Raw genomic sequence first — 23,194 nt, 5'->3', positions numbered from 1 at the left:
CTCAGGAGGCTGAGGCAAGAAAGTTGAAAGTTCAGTAAGCCTCAGCAACTGAGTGAGGCCCTGAGCAACATAGCAAGACCCTGTCTCAAAAATAAATAACAAAAAAAGGCTGGAGATGTAGCTCAGTGGCTAAATGCCCCTGGATTAATACCAATACCTTAAAAAAAAAAATCCTATAACTGTGCCAAAACCATTAACTTTTCTTTTTATAAAAAATAGATTCTGGGGGCAGGGATATAGTTCAGTTGGTAGAGTGTTTGCCTAACATGCAGAAGGCCCTGGGTTCAATCCCCAGCACCACAACCACACACACACAAAATACATTCTGTACGTCATGTAAAATAAATAAACAAACCATATTTCATTTAAGAAGACTATTAGTAAACTGGAGACAGTGGTTGGTGAACACTTGTAATCCCAGTGGCTTAACAGGGTGAGGCAGAAGAATCATGAACTCCAAGCCAGCCTCAGAGGTAAGGTCCTAAGAACTACTCAGCTGGAGATGTGGTTCAGTGGTTGAGCACCCTTGGGTTCAATCCCCCAAAAGGACTAAAGGACTATTATTAATGTCCTACAATACACAATATGAGTCTGTTAAAATTTGCTGGATGTGGCAGCCTGGACAACCTAGCAAACCCCATCTGAAAAAAAGGTAGGGTTCCAAGTTCAGTGGTAAAGGAACTGGCTGCCTAGGCCCTGCCAGGGTTCAACTCACAGTATTACATAACACCATTCTCATCGTGCTCCTGAAATTTGCCCAAGCTACTATAAATTATCATCTTCAAAATTTCTTTGAACTCTTCTTTTGCCTGCAATTTTCTGTTGTTGGTGACAGTACCTAAGGCCAAGGGCTTGCCTATGCTAGGCAATTTCTTTAACACTGAGCTAAACATCCTCAGCACTTAATACAGTTTTGATCACACAATACATATTTCAATTTTTGTTAACAACCTTAAGAATTGTTTCAAATAAGTTTCTTGAAAAATAAATCCTCATAAAGAACAATATGAAATTTCCAAAGTATTAAAGTATACAGCACACTTTTTGTTAACCACCATTGAAATAGTAACTGTAACGGGATAGGATGTTTTGGTAATTACGCAAGGCTCAAATGAAGAAAAACACATAACAATACCTAAGAATAATTCACATATTTCCAAGTTGAGGCATATCAGGCCAGTTTTAATTTCTCAAAGCTATTTCAGTTCCTGGATATCACATGAGATTAAATCTTTGATGTGTATACTCAATTACAAAACAAATAAACGATAGTTATGCAGCTATATAAATTGCTCCATCACGGGGAACACAAAAACTGCATCCAAGATTCATTAATCAAACCTCCCTTGTCCATGGGAACCAAACAATAACCCATTCTCAGTTATCTTGTTTTATTATCACCACTCTTTCATACTTTCTCTTACTGATGAACAGATTTGGGGGGAGGTTGAGCATAGTATTGTAACATAAAAGCCATCAAAACAAGTTTTACTTACCATCTGTGGATCATTGGATCGGCTTACCCAACCAGATATTAACTTTAAGGTTTCCCTTTTTACTGTTCTCATACTTCTAATCAGTGGTTGCTTTGTGACCATCTCGCCTAAAAAATAGGATCAATTAGAATCTAATCTGAAATTAATAATTAGGGGTTTTTGCAATGCCATTACTTTCTGTTTAACATAAAAATTTTAAGCCAAAAGTACAGAGTTTACTGGAAAATAAACTTTTAAGACAAGGTTCATGGCTGAGAATGGGGGAAGGAAACAGGGGATCACCCTAGGACCTTGTGCATGCCAAGTGGGTACAAGCATTAAGCTATACCCCCAGAGCAAAGGGCATACAATTGTTTAGAAAATGTCTAGGGTCATCTAGGACTTCAGAAAGTTGATACAGGTCTGTGAGAAATAATGAAGTTTAACCTAAAGCAGTGAAAGAACTGACTTGTTACATAGCATTCTTATCATTCTATAATAATTCAGAGTTACCCACCATTAGCCTGGATAGCTGCAGAAATATTTTCACTGAGGCACTTATATACATTAAGCATATCTAAATAAATTCTTCCAAGCTGAATTACAAAGGGATGTCCAACAGCTTTGCAGGCTCTCACATTTGTTTTTAATATGCTACCAAGCTGCTTGACTGTTTCAGGATCTTTCAGTATATCCACATTCTGTAATAGGTGGAAAGAAGAATTGTCATTGTAATTATTAAGATTTAAAGCCAGACACCCACAATACTTCCCTTATGCAAAAGCACCACCCTATTTATTATTTCTGATATAAAACAACAACTGGAAAAAAAAACAACCCAGAAGTCTTCATTACTGGGGATGGAGGCATAGCTAATTGGCAGAGTGTGTTCTTTATATGCATAGGTACTACCTTTAATCCCTAGTCCCTCCAAAGTATTTATTAGTTAATCTTCTCATCTTGTGATCAAAACAGGATAAAACAAATATTAGTCATCTTCAATTCCACTTGAACTTCCAGAAAAATAAACAAAAACTTACTTTGGTTGCTTGCTGGATTATACTATCCCACACCTGATTAGGGAGCAACATATATTTTTCTATCAAATGCTCTTGAACTGTTTGGTCTGTTTGTGCACCAATCATGTATCCCACAGCTTCATAAAACGTATGAACCTATTTTAAAAAGCAAACATGTTTTACTTTCACATTTTTTTTTTTTAAAGAGAGTGAGAGACAGAGAGAGAGAGATAGTGAGAGAGAATTTTTTTTTTTAATATTTATTTTTTAGTTTTCGGCAGGCACAACATCTTTGTTTGTATGTGGTGCTGAGGATCGAACCCGGGCTGCACGCATGCCAGGCGAGCGCACTACCGCTTGAGCCACATCCCCAGCCCCTTACTTTCACATTCTTATTTAGCCCACTGAGGAAAACCACATACAAAGCATTTACAAATGTACTGAAACAGATTATATTATGTATGCCAAAGCCTAATAATCTGTTGTTTATGTATCCGCCTGTAAAAATTTAAGCACAAAAACATTTGAAATGAATTCAACAATGGCACTCCTTCTAAAACCATTAGTAGGTTGGGATAAATATATAGTGCTTACTTTATAAAAATAACATGTTCATTTGCCCATTACATACTTGTTGAGGCTGAAGATCACAAATTATAGTGTTAATGTTGTTCAGAATTTCATCAATAAATGGCATTACTTCTCCAACTTGAACCTGAACAAAATGTCTGCGGCATTTCTGAGCTATTTTTATGAAAGTGTCACAAGCCATGTCCTGGACTCCATCATGGGTCTCTAACAAGACAAAAACATTCATCTATTTTGGTCAACAAAAGTAAAACCTAAATCAAACACATGAAAAGCTGAACAGATTTACCATGCATGAATTCAAACAGCTTGTTGACGACTGTCTTCAAAAATTTCCAGTGAGCTCTCAAAAACCTTGGATATTGACCTACTATATACATGATATTTGATGCAATAATAGCTTTATTATCTTTGCCTCTTTTCTGTTCACATAATCCTAATAGATCCTGTAAAATAAGACAAATTTAGTCATTTACCAAAACAAAATATTCCCATCAAATGGTTCTACTTCATGCATATCTGCCACATACCTTTATAACAGTAACAAGAAATCGTTTCTCATCCTCTTCATGCATTGCTCCACTAATGGAGCCTATTGCCCAACACAATGTATTCAAATTTTTCCATGACCACTCTGTACCATTCACTTGATTGTGAAGTTTCTCAGTCATTATTCTTTCTGTATCTACATAATCCAGATGAGTAAGATAAACTACAAAGAAGAAAAAGTTCCAAATGTTTAAAGAGGAAAACTCCACAAACCAAAGGATTTTCATTAGTAATAGTACATTAATAAAGATACCTACTGAAAGATTCAGAAAGTACATCATTTTTCCTAGTTTTCTCCACCCAAGAATACATTCACAATACTAATGATGAAACTAATGGTAACTTACCTAATGTTTCTCTCATATTCTTATACAAATTTATGGAATCTGTATCCTTCATGAATTCTCTCACAACTTCTCCCTGATCATTTTCTACAACCAATACTTCCTCTGGTTTAGCCATACGACTAACCATCAATAAACGAACCTATTGAATAATAAACCAATCAAGAAAAATCAGACATTTGAAATCAACTTCAAATGTAGAAACAGAAAAACTTCAAGCATGGACTTAAATTACTGTACCAGAAAAAAATAAAATAAATTACAATGGATCTTTCTAAATACCGTCAATGTATTTTTAAAAAAAATTTTTTTAAACGAGAGAGAGAGAACTTTTTAATATTTATTTTTTAGTTTTCGGTGGACACAACATCTTTGTTTGTATGTGGTGCTGAGGATCGAACCCGGGCCCCACACATGCCAGGCGAGCCTGCTACCGCTTGAGCCACATCCCCAGCCCCTCGTCCATGTATTTTTATACCTTCGTGTGGTGCTAAGGATCAAACCCAGTGCCTCACACACATTAGGCAAACGCTCTACCAGTGAGCTAACACTACACCACCACAGCCCTTACAATAATGGTTTTCAAAACCTTATTTAACCATGTGTTTTAAAAGAACTCAAAATAATCAAACTATTTGTTTCTTGTTCTCATTCACTAGAATGGTAGTAGGTAATGAATCAGTATTAATAAATTCATAGATGATGCTAATGCTATTGGAAGGACCATGCTTTTGAGAACTACATCCTCCACCCAACCCCTACTTGGGATTGCGCCTCAGAGAGCATTACCAAGCTACATCAACACAACTTAAAATAATCACTTTTAGGGCTGGGGATGTGGCTCAAGTGGTAGCGCGCTCGCCTGGCATGCGTGCGGCCCGGGTTCAATCCTCAGCACCACATACAAACAAAGACGTTGTGTCCGCCAAAAACTAAAAAAAAAAAATAAATATTAAAAAAAAAAATAACTTTTAAAAACAATGAGACAGGGTATCCTAAACTGCCAAGTCTGGCATCAAATTTGGGATCCTCCTGCCTTTACCTACCTATTACAAAGCTTTGCCATGGGACCTGGCTTAGAACTGCAAGCTGTCAATCCTTGTCCTACTTTAGCTTTCAACATTCACTGAGAAGTCAAGATTCTTTCTTTTTGTAATTACAGTAAAGAAAAAGAGCACTCGCCCAATCACTTTAATGTTACCTTTGATAACACGGGCAAATACAGCTGTCTTCTGGGAGGAACATCAAAATGTTGACTTCCAGACAGTAATGGAGAAGCAGATGCAGAAAAGGGACTTTCTCTATAGAGTTCAGCTGCCAAATGATTCCAGTACTCGAGACAAATCTTAAATATTTCGGTTTCTTCCACTTCAGATACCAACAACATATAGTGAAGGGCCTACATGTAAGACCAACACAATTAGTAAATTCTTAAACATTACTAACCTAACTCTATAATCTTTAAAGCACAACTCAGATTTTATTAAACATCAAACTAAATAACATCTCTGAAGCAAATAATGCTGCTTCAGACATGCCCTGTAATACTTTAAAATGTCTTTAATAGTTGTTAATCATTATACAGCTTACTCAAGCCTTTTAAAAATGTCTTTGGAATCAATAACCAAAAGGTAGAAATAAGTCCAATGTCCATCAAAACTGGATAGATAAAACAAAACTTAGTATACTCATACAATGGAATAATATTCAATTATGAAGAATGAAGGAAGGTAAAGTTTACTGGAATCTTTAAAATATGATTCTAAAGTGAAAGAAGCCACATGTGAGATTCACATATGAAATAACCAGACTATGGTAAATCCACAGAGACAGAAAGTTATGAAGCAATTGCCAGAATACAGAGTAATGATTGTTAAGAGGGTCTCATTTGGAGATAAGGAATATATCCTGAAACTAAACAATGTTTAGGATACACAACATTTTGAATATACTAATCTGCCATAGAATTGTACAACTTTATTAAATTGTGTGTGTGTGGGGGGAGGGCAATGATGGGGATGGAACCCTGGGTCTTATACACGCTTAGCAAACACTAACCACTTAGTCCAAACTTTTGTTGTATCAGTCACCTCAATTACTTAAAAAGGTTTTTTGACTTTTGATCTTAGAAGCAATGTTTGATTTTTAGTTCTAGTTTTATGCAGAACACAGAGTAAGATGTAAAGGATAATGCCTCATAACAAATTCAGAATTGAGAACATTTATCACAAGGAGGTAAAGTAACAGATAAGAAGAAATTTCAAAAGGTACATACATTTTAGAAGAAAGGCACATATTTTTAAAAGTTGTTTGTATTATGTAGAGAATCTCAGGAACCAAGGTTCCATAAAGCCTACCTCCATGAGTGTTTCCCTGAGATTTAATCTTTTTTCTATAAGTTGACCATGTTCCTTAAGAAAGGTGCAAAGAAATAAACTGAGATTTTGAATAAAGTTCTGCTCATCATCTTTTCCATTTGAGTATGCAAGTCGAATGTTAGTATTTAAAGGAAGCATCTGAAAGTTGAAAAATAGACTATCAATATACAATTTACAGAACAACAAAAGAGATTAGAGTTCTAAGATTCTGACATCCACTTGCTAATATCAAAACATACAGTGAATGCCTAGGTCTGCCATTCCTTTTATAACCTAGATTTTGATTTTTCTCCAAGAAAAATAATCCATTCAGATCACAATCAGTAATACAGTATATGACTGACTACCTGACTACTGATTTTACACAAACATTATTTCACCGTAGTTAAGATAGAACCAAGAACTTCATTTCTTAGGCTTTCATGTGATGGTCAACATAACCAGGATTAGTAAAGGTATATAAAATCTTTTTTATATTCTATTGCTGAGAAAGTATAAATCGCTTAGCATTTGGGATAACAATATATTTTATACATATGAAGTCATGATAGCTGATGCTGATATATACACACTCTAAGATGTTTTCCAAGATACTAAAATTGTTCAGTCTATTTTTCAGACAGTGGTGTATTACCTGTTTTAGCTGCATCATCGTCAGTGTAAATAGCGTTACAAATTGTTCCTCATATTGGCTTACACTCACACCAGCAATCTCAGTGAGGCACTTCAGAGAGACATTTCTAAACATTGGAACATTCAGGAACTAGTTCAAAAGAAGGGAGAAGCATAAAAATCAAACAGCACAAAAACACTTAAAGGTGGATGCTAACAATAAGGAACACAATACAAGCAAAAACAGGTAAATGGATTAAAGTATTGTTTTATAAGTGCATGTGCGCGCGCGCACGCACGCACACACACACACACACACTCCTCACCCACTGAAACACCTTCATATGTATTTCCTACATCACAGAGTCATCTTCTGAGAAAGTATAGAAATTGAAGCTATTCAACTTCTCAGGCACATAGTGTGGTCACATTTTTTATTATCCTCCTTAGAACTCACTGGTGTTTTTTTTGTTTGTTTTTTTTTGGCTGTGCTGTGGATCAAACCCGGAGTCATGAACATGCTAGGCAAGTTTGCATATTTATTTTAAAAAATTTTTTGGTTTTAAGTGGACACAATATCTTTATTTTACATTTATGTAGTGCTGAGGATTGAACCCAGTGTGCCTCATGCATGCTAGACGAGCACTCTACTACTTAGCCACCAACCCCAGCCCCTTGCGTACATATTTTAAATAAATTTCACTATCTGCCCAATATACAATAAATGCTTAAGAGTACCCTATATTTTCTTTTGGATGTGACCTAGACATCTGAAAAATAATTTGCTTAGAAACTTTTCAGGACCTGTTATATAACATTTACAGACATCTTTCCTATGTAGTTAAGTAGGACCCAGCACTTTGGATTTCTTAGCATTTTAGGTGATGGTCAACATGTAACTAGGTAATTTAGTAAAGGTATAGAAAAATGTTTTATCTTCTATTGCTGAGAAGGTACACCATTTTTAGCAAGCACTAGAAGCCTTAAAAAAAAAAAGGATATACCCTAACCTACAAATTTCAAATAAGATACAATAGTTTGCTTTTATGAGGTCCGATTAAATATACTATTCATCACATCACTCTTCGGTTAACAGTGTTTAACGATAGAGGAATAAATGCAAAACAGAATTACACATGACTCATTTAAAAATTTCAGGTAAAATATACTCTTCATCTCACTGAAATATCACTTTTCTGTGACTTATATCTTAGTGGTTGAGTGCCCTAAGTCCAATCCCCTGTGTGTACACACACACACACAGTGACAACATAATAAATTAACAAAATTCCGTGGATAACTGACAAAATCACTGGCTTTTAAGTCTGATATACTCCTTTTATTTATTTTTTAAATTTTAAGACAGGATCTCACTAAGTTGCTGAGCCTGGCCTCAAACTTGTGATGCTCCTGCCTCAGTCTCTTGAATTGATGAAACCAAACACATGTGCAACTATACCCAAATCTTAAGCAGTTCCTTTCCTTCTCAAATTAAGTTTGATGGTTAGGGTTTTTAAAGAAAGAAAGAAAATAATGACATAGGGGCTGGGGTTGTGGCTCAGTGATAGAGCACTCACTCGCATAATATGTGCGAGGCACTGGTTTCGATCCTCAGCACCACATAAATGTAAGATAAAGATATTGTGTTCATCTAAAACTAAAAAATAAATTTTTGAAAAAAAAAAGAAAAAGAAAATGATATATGTGTAATTACTTAGACAAATTTAACTTAAATGTATTCATTCACTGTACCTTATAAATTAAGGTGCTGATCAACTTTGTTTCAAAAATATATCCCAGTGGAATCCAGTTCAGAAATCTCAGCAAGGTTTCTAAGGTTGCATGTACAAGTGGAGCATTTTGAGAATTTTCCTGTAACAAAACCAGTTCTGTAAGTAATTATTTTCCTATCATAATTCATTTGATAATAAAATCAAATTAAAAGCACTTACCATCACAAACTGACACAGCTGAAATATCTGTGAGAACTCATTGCACATGCTAAAAAGGGGGGGAGGGAGAGAATCAAGAGAAGGATCACAATTATTTCATAGCAATGAAAACACTGAAACATGTTTAGCAATGTGGTAATTAAAGACGTTAGTGACTTAAACACTTAAATTTTGCTGGCGCATTCTTTGTAGTAAGAACAAATTTTAAGTACTAAATGGAAGGAATATGCTATATCTATAATTTATCCTAAAGGCCAACAAGTTGGTGCATTCCTAGTGTTAACTATAAATGGAACTCACAGAAGCAGGAACAGTTAAGTATTCAGTTGACAGTGGAAAGTATTCAGTTGACAGTGGACATAAATCATTTATTTAGAATTTATGATTGAATAGTTATCACATAAAACAGGTCTTGAAGGAGGACAACATCTGTTAACACTTCACATACTGTTCAATGAGTCAATTTTACAACATACCCACTTTAGGACCAGTTCAAATTTATATTATGAAACTACCTCAAGTAATAAAACACTTTGCAGATCACAGTTGTCTCCAAACCTGGTGATATAATATTAGAAAATCCATAGAAAAAGTATTACTTGCCTGTCTTTTAAATGCTTTGCTTTCACTTGCGTTATCTGTCCACTAGAGAAATCAAACACTTCTTCACTTAAGAGTTTGAGAATCACCATATTATTCTGACAAAGACTTTCACTGGTTCTACTTGCTCCAACAATGTCACTGATAAAAGTGGGCCAATGCTTGGGCCATTCTTGTTTCAGTATCTAAAATAACAAATGTGAACTTTATCTCATTTGTCAAACACAAGTAAAATCTTCAAAGAATTTACATGCAGTATACTAAAAAGCAGAGATTAAATATTTACCACATTTTTCCCTTTATTAAAGCAGAAAACATGCTACTCCCATTACTACATACTGGGTGAAAAAATACAGATAAAATTCTCTTTGCCTTAAACATTCTATGACTGAGCTCGATTATTGTCTCATTTGTCTCTAATGTGTATGAATATCAACATTTGAACAAACAGATGTGTTAAATCACCTTAGGAGACTCCAAGATGTATAGATTAAGGCATAATTCTATGCTGGCGAGTAGTGCAGTGGTGGAGTAACTAACTGCATGGTAGATGTTGAGTTCCTGGGTGTATTCCCCAAATTGAGAAAGACTCCTCTTATGGAATGTGAACCTTGAAATTTTTAAAATTTTTGTTTTGGGAATATACAACATCACAGTCTTAGATATGCTAAGCAAAAACTGCATCTCTGACCCACAACCCAGTCCCTTGATAAATACTAAAATACCAGTTAGTTACTCCACCACTGCACTACTCCCCAGCATAGAATTATGCCTTAATCTATACATCTTGGAGTCTCCTAAGATGATTTAACACATCTGTTCTCTCTCTCAAAAAAGAAAAATTAAAAAAAAAAAAAGAAAGCGTAATTAGATTTAAGTTTGTACTGTGTATGTGATAAGCTAGGGATTTTTAAAAAAAATCTTAGTTGTAGATGAACACAATACCTTTATTTTATCTGTGTATTTTCTATGTGGTGCTGAGGATTGAACCCAGCGCCTCACACATGTTAGGCAAGTGCTCTACTACTGAGCTACAACCCAGCCCATAGGAATTTTTTTTAAAGTGCATCTTTTATATATATTTTTTAATTGGGTCTGATTAGTTATAACAACACTGGATTCATTTTGACATGACTATATAAGAGCATGGGATGTTACAGGCTGGGTCTGTAGCTCAGTTGCAGAGCACTTGCTAACATGGGGGAGACACTAGTTTGACCCTCAGCACCACATAAAATAAATTAATAGGGGCTGGGGTGGTGGCTCAGCAGCAGAGCCCTTGCCTAGTATGTGTAAGGTCCTGGGTTCGATTCTCAGCACTGCATATAAATGAATTAATTAAAGGTCCATTGTCAGGGCTGGGATTGTGGCTCAGAGGTAGAGCGCTCCCCTAGCACGGGCAGGACCCAGGTTCGATTCTTGGCACCACATAAAAATAAAGGCATTGTGTTGTGTCCATATACACCTAAAAAAATAAATATTAAAGGCCCATTGACAAAATACTTCAAATTAATTAACAAAGATATGTGTCCCTCTACAACGAAAAAGAAAAAAAAAGAAGCAGCATGGGATATAATTTGTTCTAATTAAGCTAGGGATTTTTCTAAAGATTCTCTGGTATGACAAGTAAGTGGTAAACTTACAGTACTGTGACAATGCTGTAAAAAAAAATATAAAAATTCTGCATTTAGACAATAAAGTTTGAAAAGACTTAATGGAGAATTAGAAAAAGGTCAAAAACCAAGTCAAAGATATAAGAATAAAGCTTGATATAGGGGTTGGGGTTATGGCTCAGCGGTAGAGCTGCGTGCGAGGTTCTGGGTTTGATCCTCAGCACCACATAAAAATAAAAAAAAAATAAAGGTATTGTATTGACAACTACAGCTAAAAAATAAATATTAAAGGGAAAAATACAGTGCCAAGCAAATGAGAAAATTACATCAGTCATACGGAAAACCGGAGACACTCAAATATACAGTCTAATCCACAATGCAGTAATATAATTGAAAAGACTAAAATACTCGATGTTTCCTACCACACCACACATATATGTATGTGTGTGTGTATATATATACACACACACACACATACAATTAAGCACTTCAAAAGTTATCTAGTAAATTATAAATATTATAGTTGTTAGGTTACTAATGCTATTTTCAAGAAATCAATCTACTTCATTTGATAAAACAGTATTAAATTATGTCAAATAGTATGCTTAAGAAAAATAGTTTACTTTTGATAAAAAAAGTTTAAACTTACCTGAACAAGAATCATATTTAATTTCCCGATATAAACCTTTTCCTTCTGAGGAAGGGAAAAAGAACAGATTAAGTAAGTAAGAGCTTAATGAAGGCTTAACAGTCAAAGAACATTAGCATAAAAAATCCTTCTGGGAGACAATGATTATACTTACTATAAATATGCCTATGTTTGTGTATCTATAAAGTAAATTCTAGTCAAGAATATTTAAATGATTTTACCTTTTCAAAAATAATATTCAAAAAACGCCCTCTTACCTCTACACAAGTTGGATCAGATGACGTCTTGATAATGAGGCCAACAACGTATTTTTTTATTCCTATTTAAAAAAAATTTGAAGTTTTTAAAAACTTAGTGTGACACATCTTTAATATAATATACCAAACAGATCCGAGGCAGGTTCCCTAATTGAACAATTGAATATTTCCCACAACATGGAATTAAGGACTGCAAATATTTTCACATGATTTGATTTAGGCTTTGCCACCATCAATGAATCATGAAGATTTACATGTGGTTTTCAGAGCTAACTGAAACACAGTGTCTTCAAGCCCCACCTACCAAATCCTGAACATGGAAATTTAATTTGCTCAGAAAGTGACACTCAAATTAGAAAATGTATCCAACCATTTAAACCATGGTTCCCCTTCACTGGCACTTGAAAATACAATTTCTATTAACTATGATAGACTAACAATTTCAATTTCCTCCAATGTCTCCAATAAAAACAAAATAAATACATTTTATAAGTATCATGAAAACACTTTCCTAATTTTGGAAAAACTTCACTAATACAATAGGCCACAATAAAGGCTATATATCAAATGAAAAAGTAAATAGAAAGTAGTATGAATACATATGGTATGAGAAAAGATTAATGAACTGTTTGCCAAGTACCAAATTTTCTTAACTGTTACATTGGAAACACATACAATAAAAAGGGCAATAAAAAAATATCCCATTAAGGGGCTGGGGTTGTGGCTCCATGGTAGAGAGCTTGCCTCAGTGGTAGAGAGGCACTGGGTTCAATTCTCAGCACCACATATAAATAAAAAATAAAGGTCTATCAACTAAAATGAATAAATTAAATATTTATACGTATATGTTCATATATCCATTCCATTAAAATGTTGCCTGGACTGGTGGTACATGCCTATAATCCCAGCAATTCGGGAGACTGAGACAGGAGTATTACAAGTTCCAGAGGTCTTAGCAATTTCAGAAGGCCCTATGGAAATTATCCAGACCCTGCCTTAAAAGAAAAAGTTTTGGGGGTATGGCTCAGTGGTAAAGTGCCTTTAGGTTCAATCCCCAGTAACATAAAAACAAAACCTTAAAAAAGTTCTGTCGACATTAGGGAAAAGTCACAGTAACTGTTAGAAACAATATATACCAATAAAAACTAAAGCCAATGGGTAAAACTTTGAGGAAAGAAAGTAACTAGCATAGTCTCAAGGTGACACATATTCCATTCCATAAAATACACTGATCCATGAAGAGAAAATATATCATATAAATAAGAAACAAGCAGGCAATATCATAAAAGGACCAGAGGATGTGTAGGTCAGTGGTAGAGCACTTGTCTAGCATGTATCAGATCCCAGAATTCATTCCCCAGCATCACACCAGAGGGGAAAAAAATGTCATTCAGAGATTAATGAGACAGATAAACATAATGTGAAACAGAAAAAGGACATTAGGGAGGAAATGTAAGATCTATAATTAGTAGTAATCAATTGGTATTAATTTTTCTGGCTTTGATATTTATACCAAGGCCCAGTCATCAACATTACAATAAAATGAAGAATTTTAAGGAAATACAATTCTCTTAGGAGACTTTCTTCTAATTCTACAATAACTTGTAAATAACAAGAGGAAATTTCATGTAGACACAAAATAACATTTTTCGTTTTGTTTTGATACTAGATGTCAAACTCAGGGGCTACATATGCTCAGTCCTTTTTGAAATGAGCAACAATCTCACTTTTTAAATTTTATTTTTATTATTTTTTTAGCTGTAGATAGACACAATGCCTTTATTATGTTTTATATGGTGCTGAGGATCAAGGCAAGGACTCTATCACTGAGCCACAACCCAGCCCCACAATCTCACTCTTATATTAACTCTTTCTAAATTATTTTCCATGATTTTTTTCAGGGGCAGGAGATTGGGATTGAACCTAATGTGCTTTACTGTTAAGACTTACATCTTCAGGTTTTTTGTTCTTTTTCTTTTGGTGGGGGGGATGTTTTGTTAAATTGCTGAGGATGGCCTAGAATTTGCCATCCTCCTACCTCAGCCTTCCGAGTTGCTCAGATTACAGGATGCACCACTGCAACCTGGCTCCATGTGACCTCAATGTCAAATTAAAACAGTTTTTGATAATCTTGATTTTCTTCACAGATGTTACTATCAAAAAAAGCCTATAAAAGAAAGGGGGGGGGGATCTAAAGAAAATAAAAAGCAAATCATCCTCTAAAATCTTTTATTTATTTTGTGATTAAATAACTGACAATACCACATTGTAAGAAAATTCAGTACTTTAAATCTGAATAATGAACAAGACAATGTCTTAAAGTAATAGTACAGCCTCTATTTGGCATATATTAAGATAAGATGTGGATGCTTTTCCCATGATTCAGGGTTTTCGAAAGTTCACTGGTACTTGAGGCAAAGCATAAAAGATGACAACTGGAAAATGTCATTGAAATAAAGGAACTCCTGAATATCAACAGGATGCCCTCTGATATCAAAGTTCTCAGATATCAACTATCTTCTTTAAAATGGTGCAGTAGTTGCATTTAATCCACCCTCATCATTTTTTAAAAACCCATCTCTGGAGGAATTGGGCCTGGTGGCACATGCCTGCAATCCCAACTACTAAGGAGACTGTACCAGAAGGATCCCACGTTAGAGGCCAACTGTGGATGTGGCTCAGTGGCTAAGCACCCCATCAGACCACAAAGAAAGAAAATCATCTCTGAGTACTTAACAAAACCCAGTGGCCCTCTACTGCTGACCTGCATTCCTAACCTGGGGTTGTGGCTCGGTGGTAGAGAGTTTGCCTAGCACTTGCAGAGTGCTGGGTTTGATCCTCAGAACTACATGAAAATAAAGGTATCAAAAACAAACAAACAAAAAAACCCAACGATGCAATAAATACATAGGATAGAAAATCCAAATGCTTCTAAGTAGCAGAAAGAGTTCTGTGTGTGAGATTAAATAATTATGAAATCTGACAAATGAAGTAGTGACTGTGAGTTACAAAATGTAACATACAGAACAACCTTATTTAAACATAATTAGACTACTTTTGTAGACATCATTCAGTAAAAACTGCACTAATTTGGAATTTCTTTTCCAACTACACAGAAAGTACACATAAACGTAGGATGTCTTCTAGTAGCTTTATCTTTGAAATATGTAGTATAAAATTTGATATAAAAATCAAGAACAACAGTTTGCAGTAGAGTATTTGCCAAGCATGTATGAAGCCCTGGGTTTGATCCCCAGCACCAAAAATGTAAAATCAAGAATGAGTTCTCATTGAGGTTTAATGTCTTCACAAGTAAAATTATCTTCCCATGTTTACTATATCATTTGTATTTTCAAAGGATTCAAACAGTAAATTCTTTGGTTACTGACATTATAACAATCAAATGGCCCAAGACCCTATTCTCACCATGAACAACAACAAAAAAACCTCAGGGCTTGGCTATTAATCTACCTGCAGAACACATACATGCTTACCATGCATAAGGCTTGCTTTCCAGCACAGGGGGAAAGAATCAGTTTCAAGTATTCAATATCAATATTCAACAGAATACTGCCAACTCCACTTTAGCAAAAAGACGAGAATTAAATAACTCCCATGCTGGCTTAGAACACACATATCATCTCACAAATCACAGCAAAAATAATTAGCCCTTAGAATTGCTTTGCAAAATAATGGATATATATGATGATAGGGTAAAAGGTAAAAAAACATGAGTATTTGCCAAGCGTTTTTTATATGTAGAAAATTCACTAAATACTGAGAAGAAATTAATACAACATACTATGATATCATTATTTCTATAAAAGCAAAACTTTCAAAATTCAAATCATAGCAGGGCTAATGGGCACACACCTGTAATCCCAGTAGCTTGGGAAGCTGAGGCAGAAGCATGACAGGTTTGAAGCCATCCTCAGCAAGTTAGTGAGTCTCTAAGCAACTTAGAAAGACCCTGTCTGAAAATAAAAAATGAGGGCTAGGGATATAGTTCAGTTGGCAGAGTGCTTGCACCTTACATGCACAAGGCCTTGGGTTCAATACCCAGCACCACCACCAAAAGAAGAAAAAAAAAATGATAAAACAAAAATATACTACAAAGCGGGTAGGAAAGATGAGTTCAATTTAGTTGCAAACACTGTGAAAACCTCTTTTACCTTATTCACAAGCTATGAAAATGTATATTTTGTACATTTCTGTATCAATGCCTATTATAAAACCAAAATATTTATTATAGGGCTGGGGCTATAACTGCCTGTCTAGCATGTGTGTGAGGCACTGGGTTTGATCCTTAGCAGCACATAAAAATAAAGGTATTGTGTCCATCTACAACTAAAAAAAATTAGACCTGTTCAAATCACTCTGATGGAAAGATGATCACTTAAAGACGGCTGTTTTCTTTCTTTACATATTCAAGGGAATGCAGATGATTTTCCCACTTAATAAAATATTTGTGTGAGAACAAATAGCCAACTGGGAGAAAAATAGTTAGACAATTCTAAAAAGGGTTTAATAAACGATAGTTCCACAGTAGGACTAGACAAACTGTAACTCAGGCCTACATGTTTAGTCATTTTAAGAATGGATTTCTCAAACACCAATTTTTTTTATGATGTGGGGTCTTAATGCTGGAATGCATAGTTTCAAAAGATCTTCCCTCAGCCTCCCGAATATCTTAGAATACAGATGTACACCACGGCACTTGGCTAACATTTTTTTTTTTAAAAAAAACCACTGAACTACATCCCCAGCACTTTTTAATATTTTATTTAGAGACAGGATCTTAATGAGTTGTGTAGGGCCTTGCTGCTAAGGCTGGCTTTGAACTTGCAATCCTCCTGCCCCAGTTTCCCAAGCCAAGGGGGTTACCGGAGTGTACCAATGCAACAAGCAACATTCACCATTCTTAAACGAATGGGTCTATAACTGCAAACAGATATGGAACAAAAAATACTAAAAGGTACATTTTATTAAAGCTTACAGCAAGCAAAATTCACTCCAGTAAAAAAAGATGAAAACAATCAAAATTCCCATCAATGCAAAAATACATAGAATCTATGACCATTGAACAAAACACACTTTCCTGGCTCATATTTACTACAAGAATGCAAGCTGATAATTGAGCAATAAAGTACATCCCTCCTCTACTAAGACCAAACAGTTAAATTAACTGAAGTTTTAAAACTGCTTTGTGTACAGCTCCTGCAAAATATGCATGAGGCTCTGGGTTTGATTCCCAGCACAGGGGTGAGGAAAAGCTTTTGTCAATCATACACAATACTGAAAATATTACCCCTGCTTTTGCAGTACTCATATGCAAACCTGGTAAACTCTTGTATGCTAGACAAAGTACATAACCACTCAGCTACATCCCCCAGTCCCATCTCATGGTGACAGATGCCTATAATCTCAGCAAATGGGGAGGCTGGGACAGGAAGAGCAAAAGTTCAAGGTCAGCCAGCCTCAACAACTTAGCAGGGTCCTGTCTTTAAAAATAAAAAAGGGTTGGGGAAGTTGCTCAATGGTTAAGCACCTCTGGGTTCAATCCCTGATACCAAAAAAAGGGGAAAGGGTAAGGAAGGTTACCTGAATCATGACTCTCATGTACAGCTAAGATAATTAGTATTACTGGCAGTCACAGTTCCTTTCAAGACATCAGTGAATAGCAACCAGTCCTTATTTGGAAATTCTTCTACTTCACATATTAAAATTTCCCTTTCACCTTTCTTAAGCTTTTATTAAGGACTTTTAAGTGTCTAGTAATTCATCAAAACAAATATTCCTTTTAGCTGGGTCTAGTGGCACACGCCTGTAAGACCAGCAACTCAGGGGGCTGAGTCAAGAGGATTCCAATCTGGAGGCCAGCATGACAGTACATGGGGCGGAGGTGAGTGAGTGTTGAGGCTGTTGTTTGTTGTGGGCACAATGACAAAAGCCTATAATCCTAGCTACTCCAGAGGCTAGGCAGAAGGACCACAAGTTCAAAGCCAGCCTGGGCAACTGGGCAAAACCCCATCTCAGAATAAAAAAGGCCCAGTTGTAGAATGCCTGCCTAGAATGTACAAGGTCCTGGGATCAATTCCCAATTTCCAGTATGGAAAAATAAACAAGCAAAAATATTTGGAAACCCTTTAGATTGTTAAAGCAATAACCTGGGGAACATAATCACTGTATTAATGGCAAATCATCTGAATAATTATATATTGAACACCAATTTACCAAGCAATAAGAATGCCACAAAAACATTCTCTGATCCTTATGTTATAGTAAGGGAAGGGGAAGCAAAAAACCAAAATAGAAAAAAAAAAAAAACATAAACCAGGTCTGCGGTTGTGGCTCAGGGGTAGAGCGCTTGCCTAGCATGTGCGAGGGACTGGGTTCGAGTCTCAGCACCATAGAAAAATAAATAAAGTCATTATGTCCAACTACAACTAAAAAAATATTTTTTTTTCTAAAGGAATTCTTGCCTCACTCCAGGCAGTTCTGTTTTTTTTTTTTTAGAAAGAGAGAGACAGAGAGAGAGAATTTTTTTAATATTTATTTTTTAGTTCTCATCGGACACAACATCTTTTGTTTGTATGTGGTGCTGAGGATCGAACCCGGGCCACACGCATGCCAGGCGAGCGCGCTACCACTTGAGCTACATCCCCAGCCCCTAAAAAAATATTTAAGAAAAAAACAAACACAACTTTTAGACCTAATGCTAAATAAGAGTCACAGCAATGCAATACACTTTATGAAATGCAAACATAATTTTTTATTAGAATGCTTTTTCTAAAAATGACGTGTTGCCAGGAAAAATGATGCATGCCTGGAATTCTAGCAACTCTGGATGCTGAGGCAGAAGGATCAAAAGTTTAAGGCCAGCCTTGGCAATTTAGGGATACCCTGTCTCAAAATGAAAAGGGCTGAGGATTAAGTCAGTTGTAAAAGTGCTCCTGGGTTCAATCCCCAGCACCACCAAAAATAAATGAATAAAATTTTATATCCCAACAAATCTCATTATTACTGTGAAAGAAACACAGGAGGTTAGAAAAGTGATTCTGATGCTTCAAAAACATATTTGACTGGAAGACATCTCAGAAGTAGAAAATGAGCAAGTAGGTGATGCTAGGGTTCAATTCCTACCACCAAAAAAAAAAACCTAAATAAGAGTACTTGCAGAGAAATTAAGTAATTAATATCAGCATTGTGGATGGTAACATGCGAATAAAACAAATCTCTAAGTCAGGCTGAGTAATCACTATTCCTCTTCCTCTCTCCCTTTTATAAGCAAAGCAGATTTAAAATGTAAACAGTCTTTTGTGCCCTGTAATATATGTTTGATACTAACTTATGAACACATGGGAGTTACAGTACCTTTATGGAGGAAAAAAAAAAACAAGACCAAAACATACTACTGCTATTAATGCAGAAAGCAAAAAAAAAAAAAAAAGAAGTCAAAATCTCAAGGAGGCCTTGAGCCTCATTTTTTTTAGTAACAAATAGATATGACATTGATTAAATTCAATCCTTAACCACTTAGAGCTAGAAAAGCTTTATTAGAATCCTATGTAATATAAAGCAGGGATGAAAGTGTATAAAAACAAAGGCAGCCTAGGGATACAGATGAGTGGTACAGTACATCCTTAGCATGCTTGCAACCTGGGTTCCCTACAGTATCATAAAAACAAAAACAAAAGAGGGCTTGCGGGGGGGCTTGGTGGCACATGCCTGTAATTCCAGCAACTAGGGATGCTAAGCAGGAGGATCACAATTTCAAGGCCAACTTCAGCAATTCAGTGAGTTCCTAAGCAACTTATAAGAACCTGTCTCAAAATAAATAAATAAATAGATAGATAATGTATTCCCCATTACAAAGTCCAGACAAATGGATGTATGTGTGCATACTTTTTTTGGAGGGGTACTCAGGATTAAACCCAGGGATGCTTAACCTCTTAGCTACGTCCCAGCCCTTTTTCTTTTGAAACAGAATCTCCCTAAATTGCTCAGTCTGAAATTTGTGATCCTCTTGCCTCACCCTCCTGAGTCGCTGGGATTATAGGTTTGTACCATCATGCTCAGCTCTATTTATATTTTAAACAGAAATGAACAAGTGACAGGTTGTGGCTCAGTGGTATAGCACTTGCCTAGTACATGTGAGGCACTGGGTTCAATCCCCAGTACCACATATAAATAAAATAAAGGTACTGTGTCCATCACAACTAAAAAAAAAAAAAAAAAAAAAAGAGTGACACAAATATATAATAAAGTCAGTGACAACTAGAACTGCAAAGAATTCCAACTTTCCTCAAGTTTGTTAAAAAAGATAACTTCCAAATGCAATGAAATTAAACACCAAAATCAAGTTATCACCACATCTTCATTTTCTATATATAAAGCAACCAAAAATATGTAAAAGGTAAAAAACACAATCTTGATGAATTTTCATACTTTGTTTTCCTTAGCCCAGTTAAACCTGCTAAAGTACTTTTAAAATTACTGTCTTGCGAACTTCACAAATTTTCAAATTTCCTTCACTGCCAGATGTGTTCCAGATTTATGTATGTATGTATTGTGCTACGTGTGGTAGTGGGTCAAACAGAGGAGCATATGTGAGGCAAGCACTCTCTCTTCCAGTTGAAACACCCCCCAGCCCTGCACATATTTTCCAATATGTATTGTAAAATGTTTAACCAGCATGGTCTCTACAAAGGTTTAACCTAACCACCTTTCCCAATGTAAAAAAAACCTGCCTTGCAACGTGAGGAAAGCATATAATTTCCATTAGGGAAAAATAAACTACAACAATCCTCGTTCCCCCCCAAAACCACTCACTGAAATAAAAGCACCGGAAATAATAAAACTCTGAATTTATAATTCTTTAGAACATTTTCCTACCTTCACACTGGTTCCTTGGAAGAATCTTCCACCTTGTTTTTATCACATTTTCCAAAATTTGTAGTCCATAATACTGAAAATTGGAGAATAGAAGCATGTGAATATATTGCCATAGGACTGGTTACTCTTAGGAATTCACAAATGGACAGACATTCACACATTTACATCTAAAGCTTCAAAAACATTATGCTATCAATTTTAATTACATATATTAAACAAAGACCTATTCACCCATACACTGAGATTTCATGCATTTTCCTCATTTTACTGTTTACTATGTAAAGTCCTGCTGTTTATACATGCTCACACCAGGAGGAAGAACCAAATAAAAAAGCCCTCTTTAGCAGCCAAATGGGCTTATCTGTAGAAGGAAAAATAGCAGCCAGATATGAATTCACAGCATAACTGACTGCTCATAAGCTCACATCTTTAACACCACCAGGCTCCTAAGAATTTAGTAGCTTGGATGCTATCAAGCTTCCTACCATCCTCTAGGAGTTGTAAGCTTTTGGCCAAATATTAAAGTATTGTCACAGATACTTTCTATACAAACTGTTTAAGCATCACTGGTGTGTTACTTAAGGAGCAGCAAGACAACCCATGGGTTTATTTTCAATTTTAACCCCACCCTTATAATTGCTATTTCTACTAATTTAAAGATAAACTTTTGTGCACAGTCAAAAAAATATACAAATGCATGTTGCAATCTGCATCTACCTTTCAGGTATTCTTTCCTAAATAAAAAAGTTATTTAAAAAATGTACAAGTTTAAAAAGATACCACTTTCAAGCCATTTTGTCCCTCTTGCTGATTACACACTCTAAAATACAGTCAACAATATTTTTAAGAATTTATAATGCTCCAAGAGCTACTACCTAAAATTATTATTATGACCAATTAGTGTGGACATGCAGGAGGAAGAAAAGGGATAAAAATAATGTGGTATGTTTTAGCTGGAAGAATCACCTATAATACCTGAAAGGTAAACTCTATTCAGACGTGACGTATAATCTCAGATTGCAAGTTTTGGCTGAGAATAAGAGTTCATCTTTAAAATGGTTAGTCATTAAACAATAAAATAGGAGCATTAGTATTTCAACCAAAGGGATCATGCAAATGCTTTTTATCCAAAGCACAATATAGACTGTCCCAAACTACATTGTGCTCAAACAGTTTAATGTTTTTGCTGTTTTCATTTAACATTTCACACTTTCCAGGAAAATTTGGCCACCTCAACTTCAATCCTACAGTTGCAAAACCTTCCTTACAGACTTCCAGAATAAAAACAAGGCCAAAGAAATTCTGAAATTACAAATTTGAAGCCATTAAAATGTTTCATAATCAGCAAGCAGTAAGGTAGTGAAGCTTTCTATTCTGTTCATTTTTAAGGACACAGCTAGCTACACCTAGGTCTCAGAAAAATGTTAACCAAAAAGAAAAAGAAAAAAAAAAGTCCCAATTGATAGAAATTCTAAATTAGCTTAAGAACATATTGAAATTTTTCTTCAGTTTTCAAGCACAAGATCAGACTGGCAAAAGACTTACAAAGTCAAAACAATGTACTGACTACAAAAATGCTTCTTGCTAATAAGCAAAAGACCTTTAAAATACTAACAAAATCCACCACAAGTCTATCAGAATCAAAATCTTTAAAATTTCATCTTACTTTGACCAAAACTTTTATTACAGTCATTTACTTATTTTTTATTGTCAACACATTATTAATTTAAATACCTATTTACTAACCTCTAATCCTTTCTCAGGTATCAGCTTACTGAACACAGAATGCATATCTCATCGTTCTGCCAAATGGGTTGAGGCAGGGACCCTAACAAAAGCTTGGCACAGCTTAGGTCAAAGGAAATCAATCAATCTCTATTTTATCCACCCTCCACCATAATTTCCTAACACCAAAGTCCTCTTACACATAAAAGACTTCACATGGAAAACAATTCACATTCCCTTAGATGGGAAAAATGTATTTCGGTTCAAAAATCTGAACTAGCAGTCAAATCTGAAAGCCAATGATAAATGACTACTTTATAGAAATGTCCATAAATAACCCATACATTCTAAAACTCACTTCTGTTTTACATCTCAGAACTTGAGAAATCCACTGCTGATTTATGAAGATGAGGGACAGATAACAGCAAAGACTGCATGAAAAAATAAATGCATGAAATGATCCCTATGGTAGAAATTTCTACTGAGCCCTTAGAAATACTTATTTTATGCATTGAATTCCCCTTTCCCCTCCCACCAC

The 23,194-nt window shown here is 35.3% G+C and overlaps 1 protein-coding gene across 2 annotated transcripts in view; it reads right to left on the bottom strand.

Annotated features, from left to right (window-relative positions):
• Xpo1 (exportin 1) overlaps positions 1-23,194 on the bottom strand; it is a 40,926-nt gene that overhangs the window by 5,592 nt on the left and 12,140 nt on the right. For both annotated transcript variants that reach the window (XM_046423310.2, XM_046423307.2), the window contains 16 exons: positions 20,932-21,004; positions 12,037-12,098; positions 11,780-11,824; positions 9,521-9,702; positions 8,918-8,966; positions 8,718-8,837; positions 6,988-7,116; positions 6,333-6,491; positions 5,177-5,374; positions 3,979-4,117; positions 3,613-3,794; positions 3,372-3,528; positions 3,126-3,289; positions 2,516-2,650; positions 1,993-2,176; positions 1,497-1,603 (listed from right to left, as the gene is read on the bottom strand). In XM_046423310.2, the coding sequence (XP_046279266.1) occupies positions 1,497-1,603; positions 1,993-2,176; positions 2,516-2,650; positions 3,126-3,289; positions 3,372-3,528; positions 3,613-3,794; positions 3,979-4,117; positions 5,177-5,374; positions 6,333-6,491; positions 6,988-7,116; positions 8,718-8,837; positions 8,918-8,966; positions 9,521-9,702; positions 11,780-11,824; positions 12,037-12,098; positions 20,932-21,004 (2,085 nt within the window). The remainder of the gene's footprint in view (positions 1-1,496; positions 1,604-1,992; positions 2,177-2,515; positions 2,651-3,125; positions 3,290-3,371; positions 3,529-3,612; positions 3,795-3,978; positions 4,118-5,176; positions 5,375-6,332; positions 6,492-6,987; positions 7,117-8,717; positions 8,838-8,917; positions 8,967-9,520; positions 9,703-11,779; positions 11,825-12,036; positions 12,099-20,931; positions 21,005-23,194) is intronic.

Source organism: Marmota monax, unplaced genomic scaffold (assembly GCF_021218885.2).
Source record: "Marmota monax isolate L192 unplaced genomic scaffold, Marmota_monax_Labrador192_F-V1.1 WCK01_AAM20220418_F8-fsc00015, whole genome shotgun sequence".
In the NCBI taxonomy this organism is placed as follows: Eukaryota; Metazoa; Chordata; class Mammalia; order Rodentia; family Sciuridae; genus Marmota; species Marmota monax.
The sequence above is the reverse complement of the archived record's forward strand: the minus strand, read 5'-3'. Positions and strand labels throughout refer to the sequence as shown.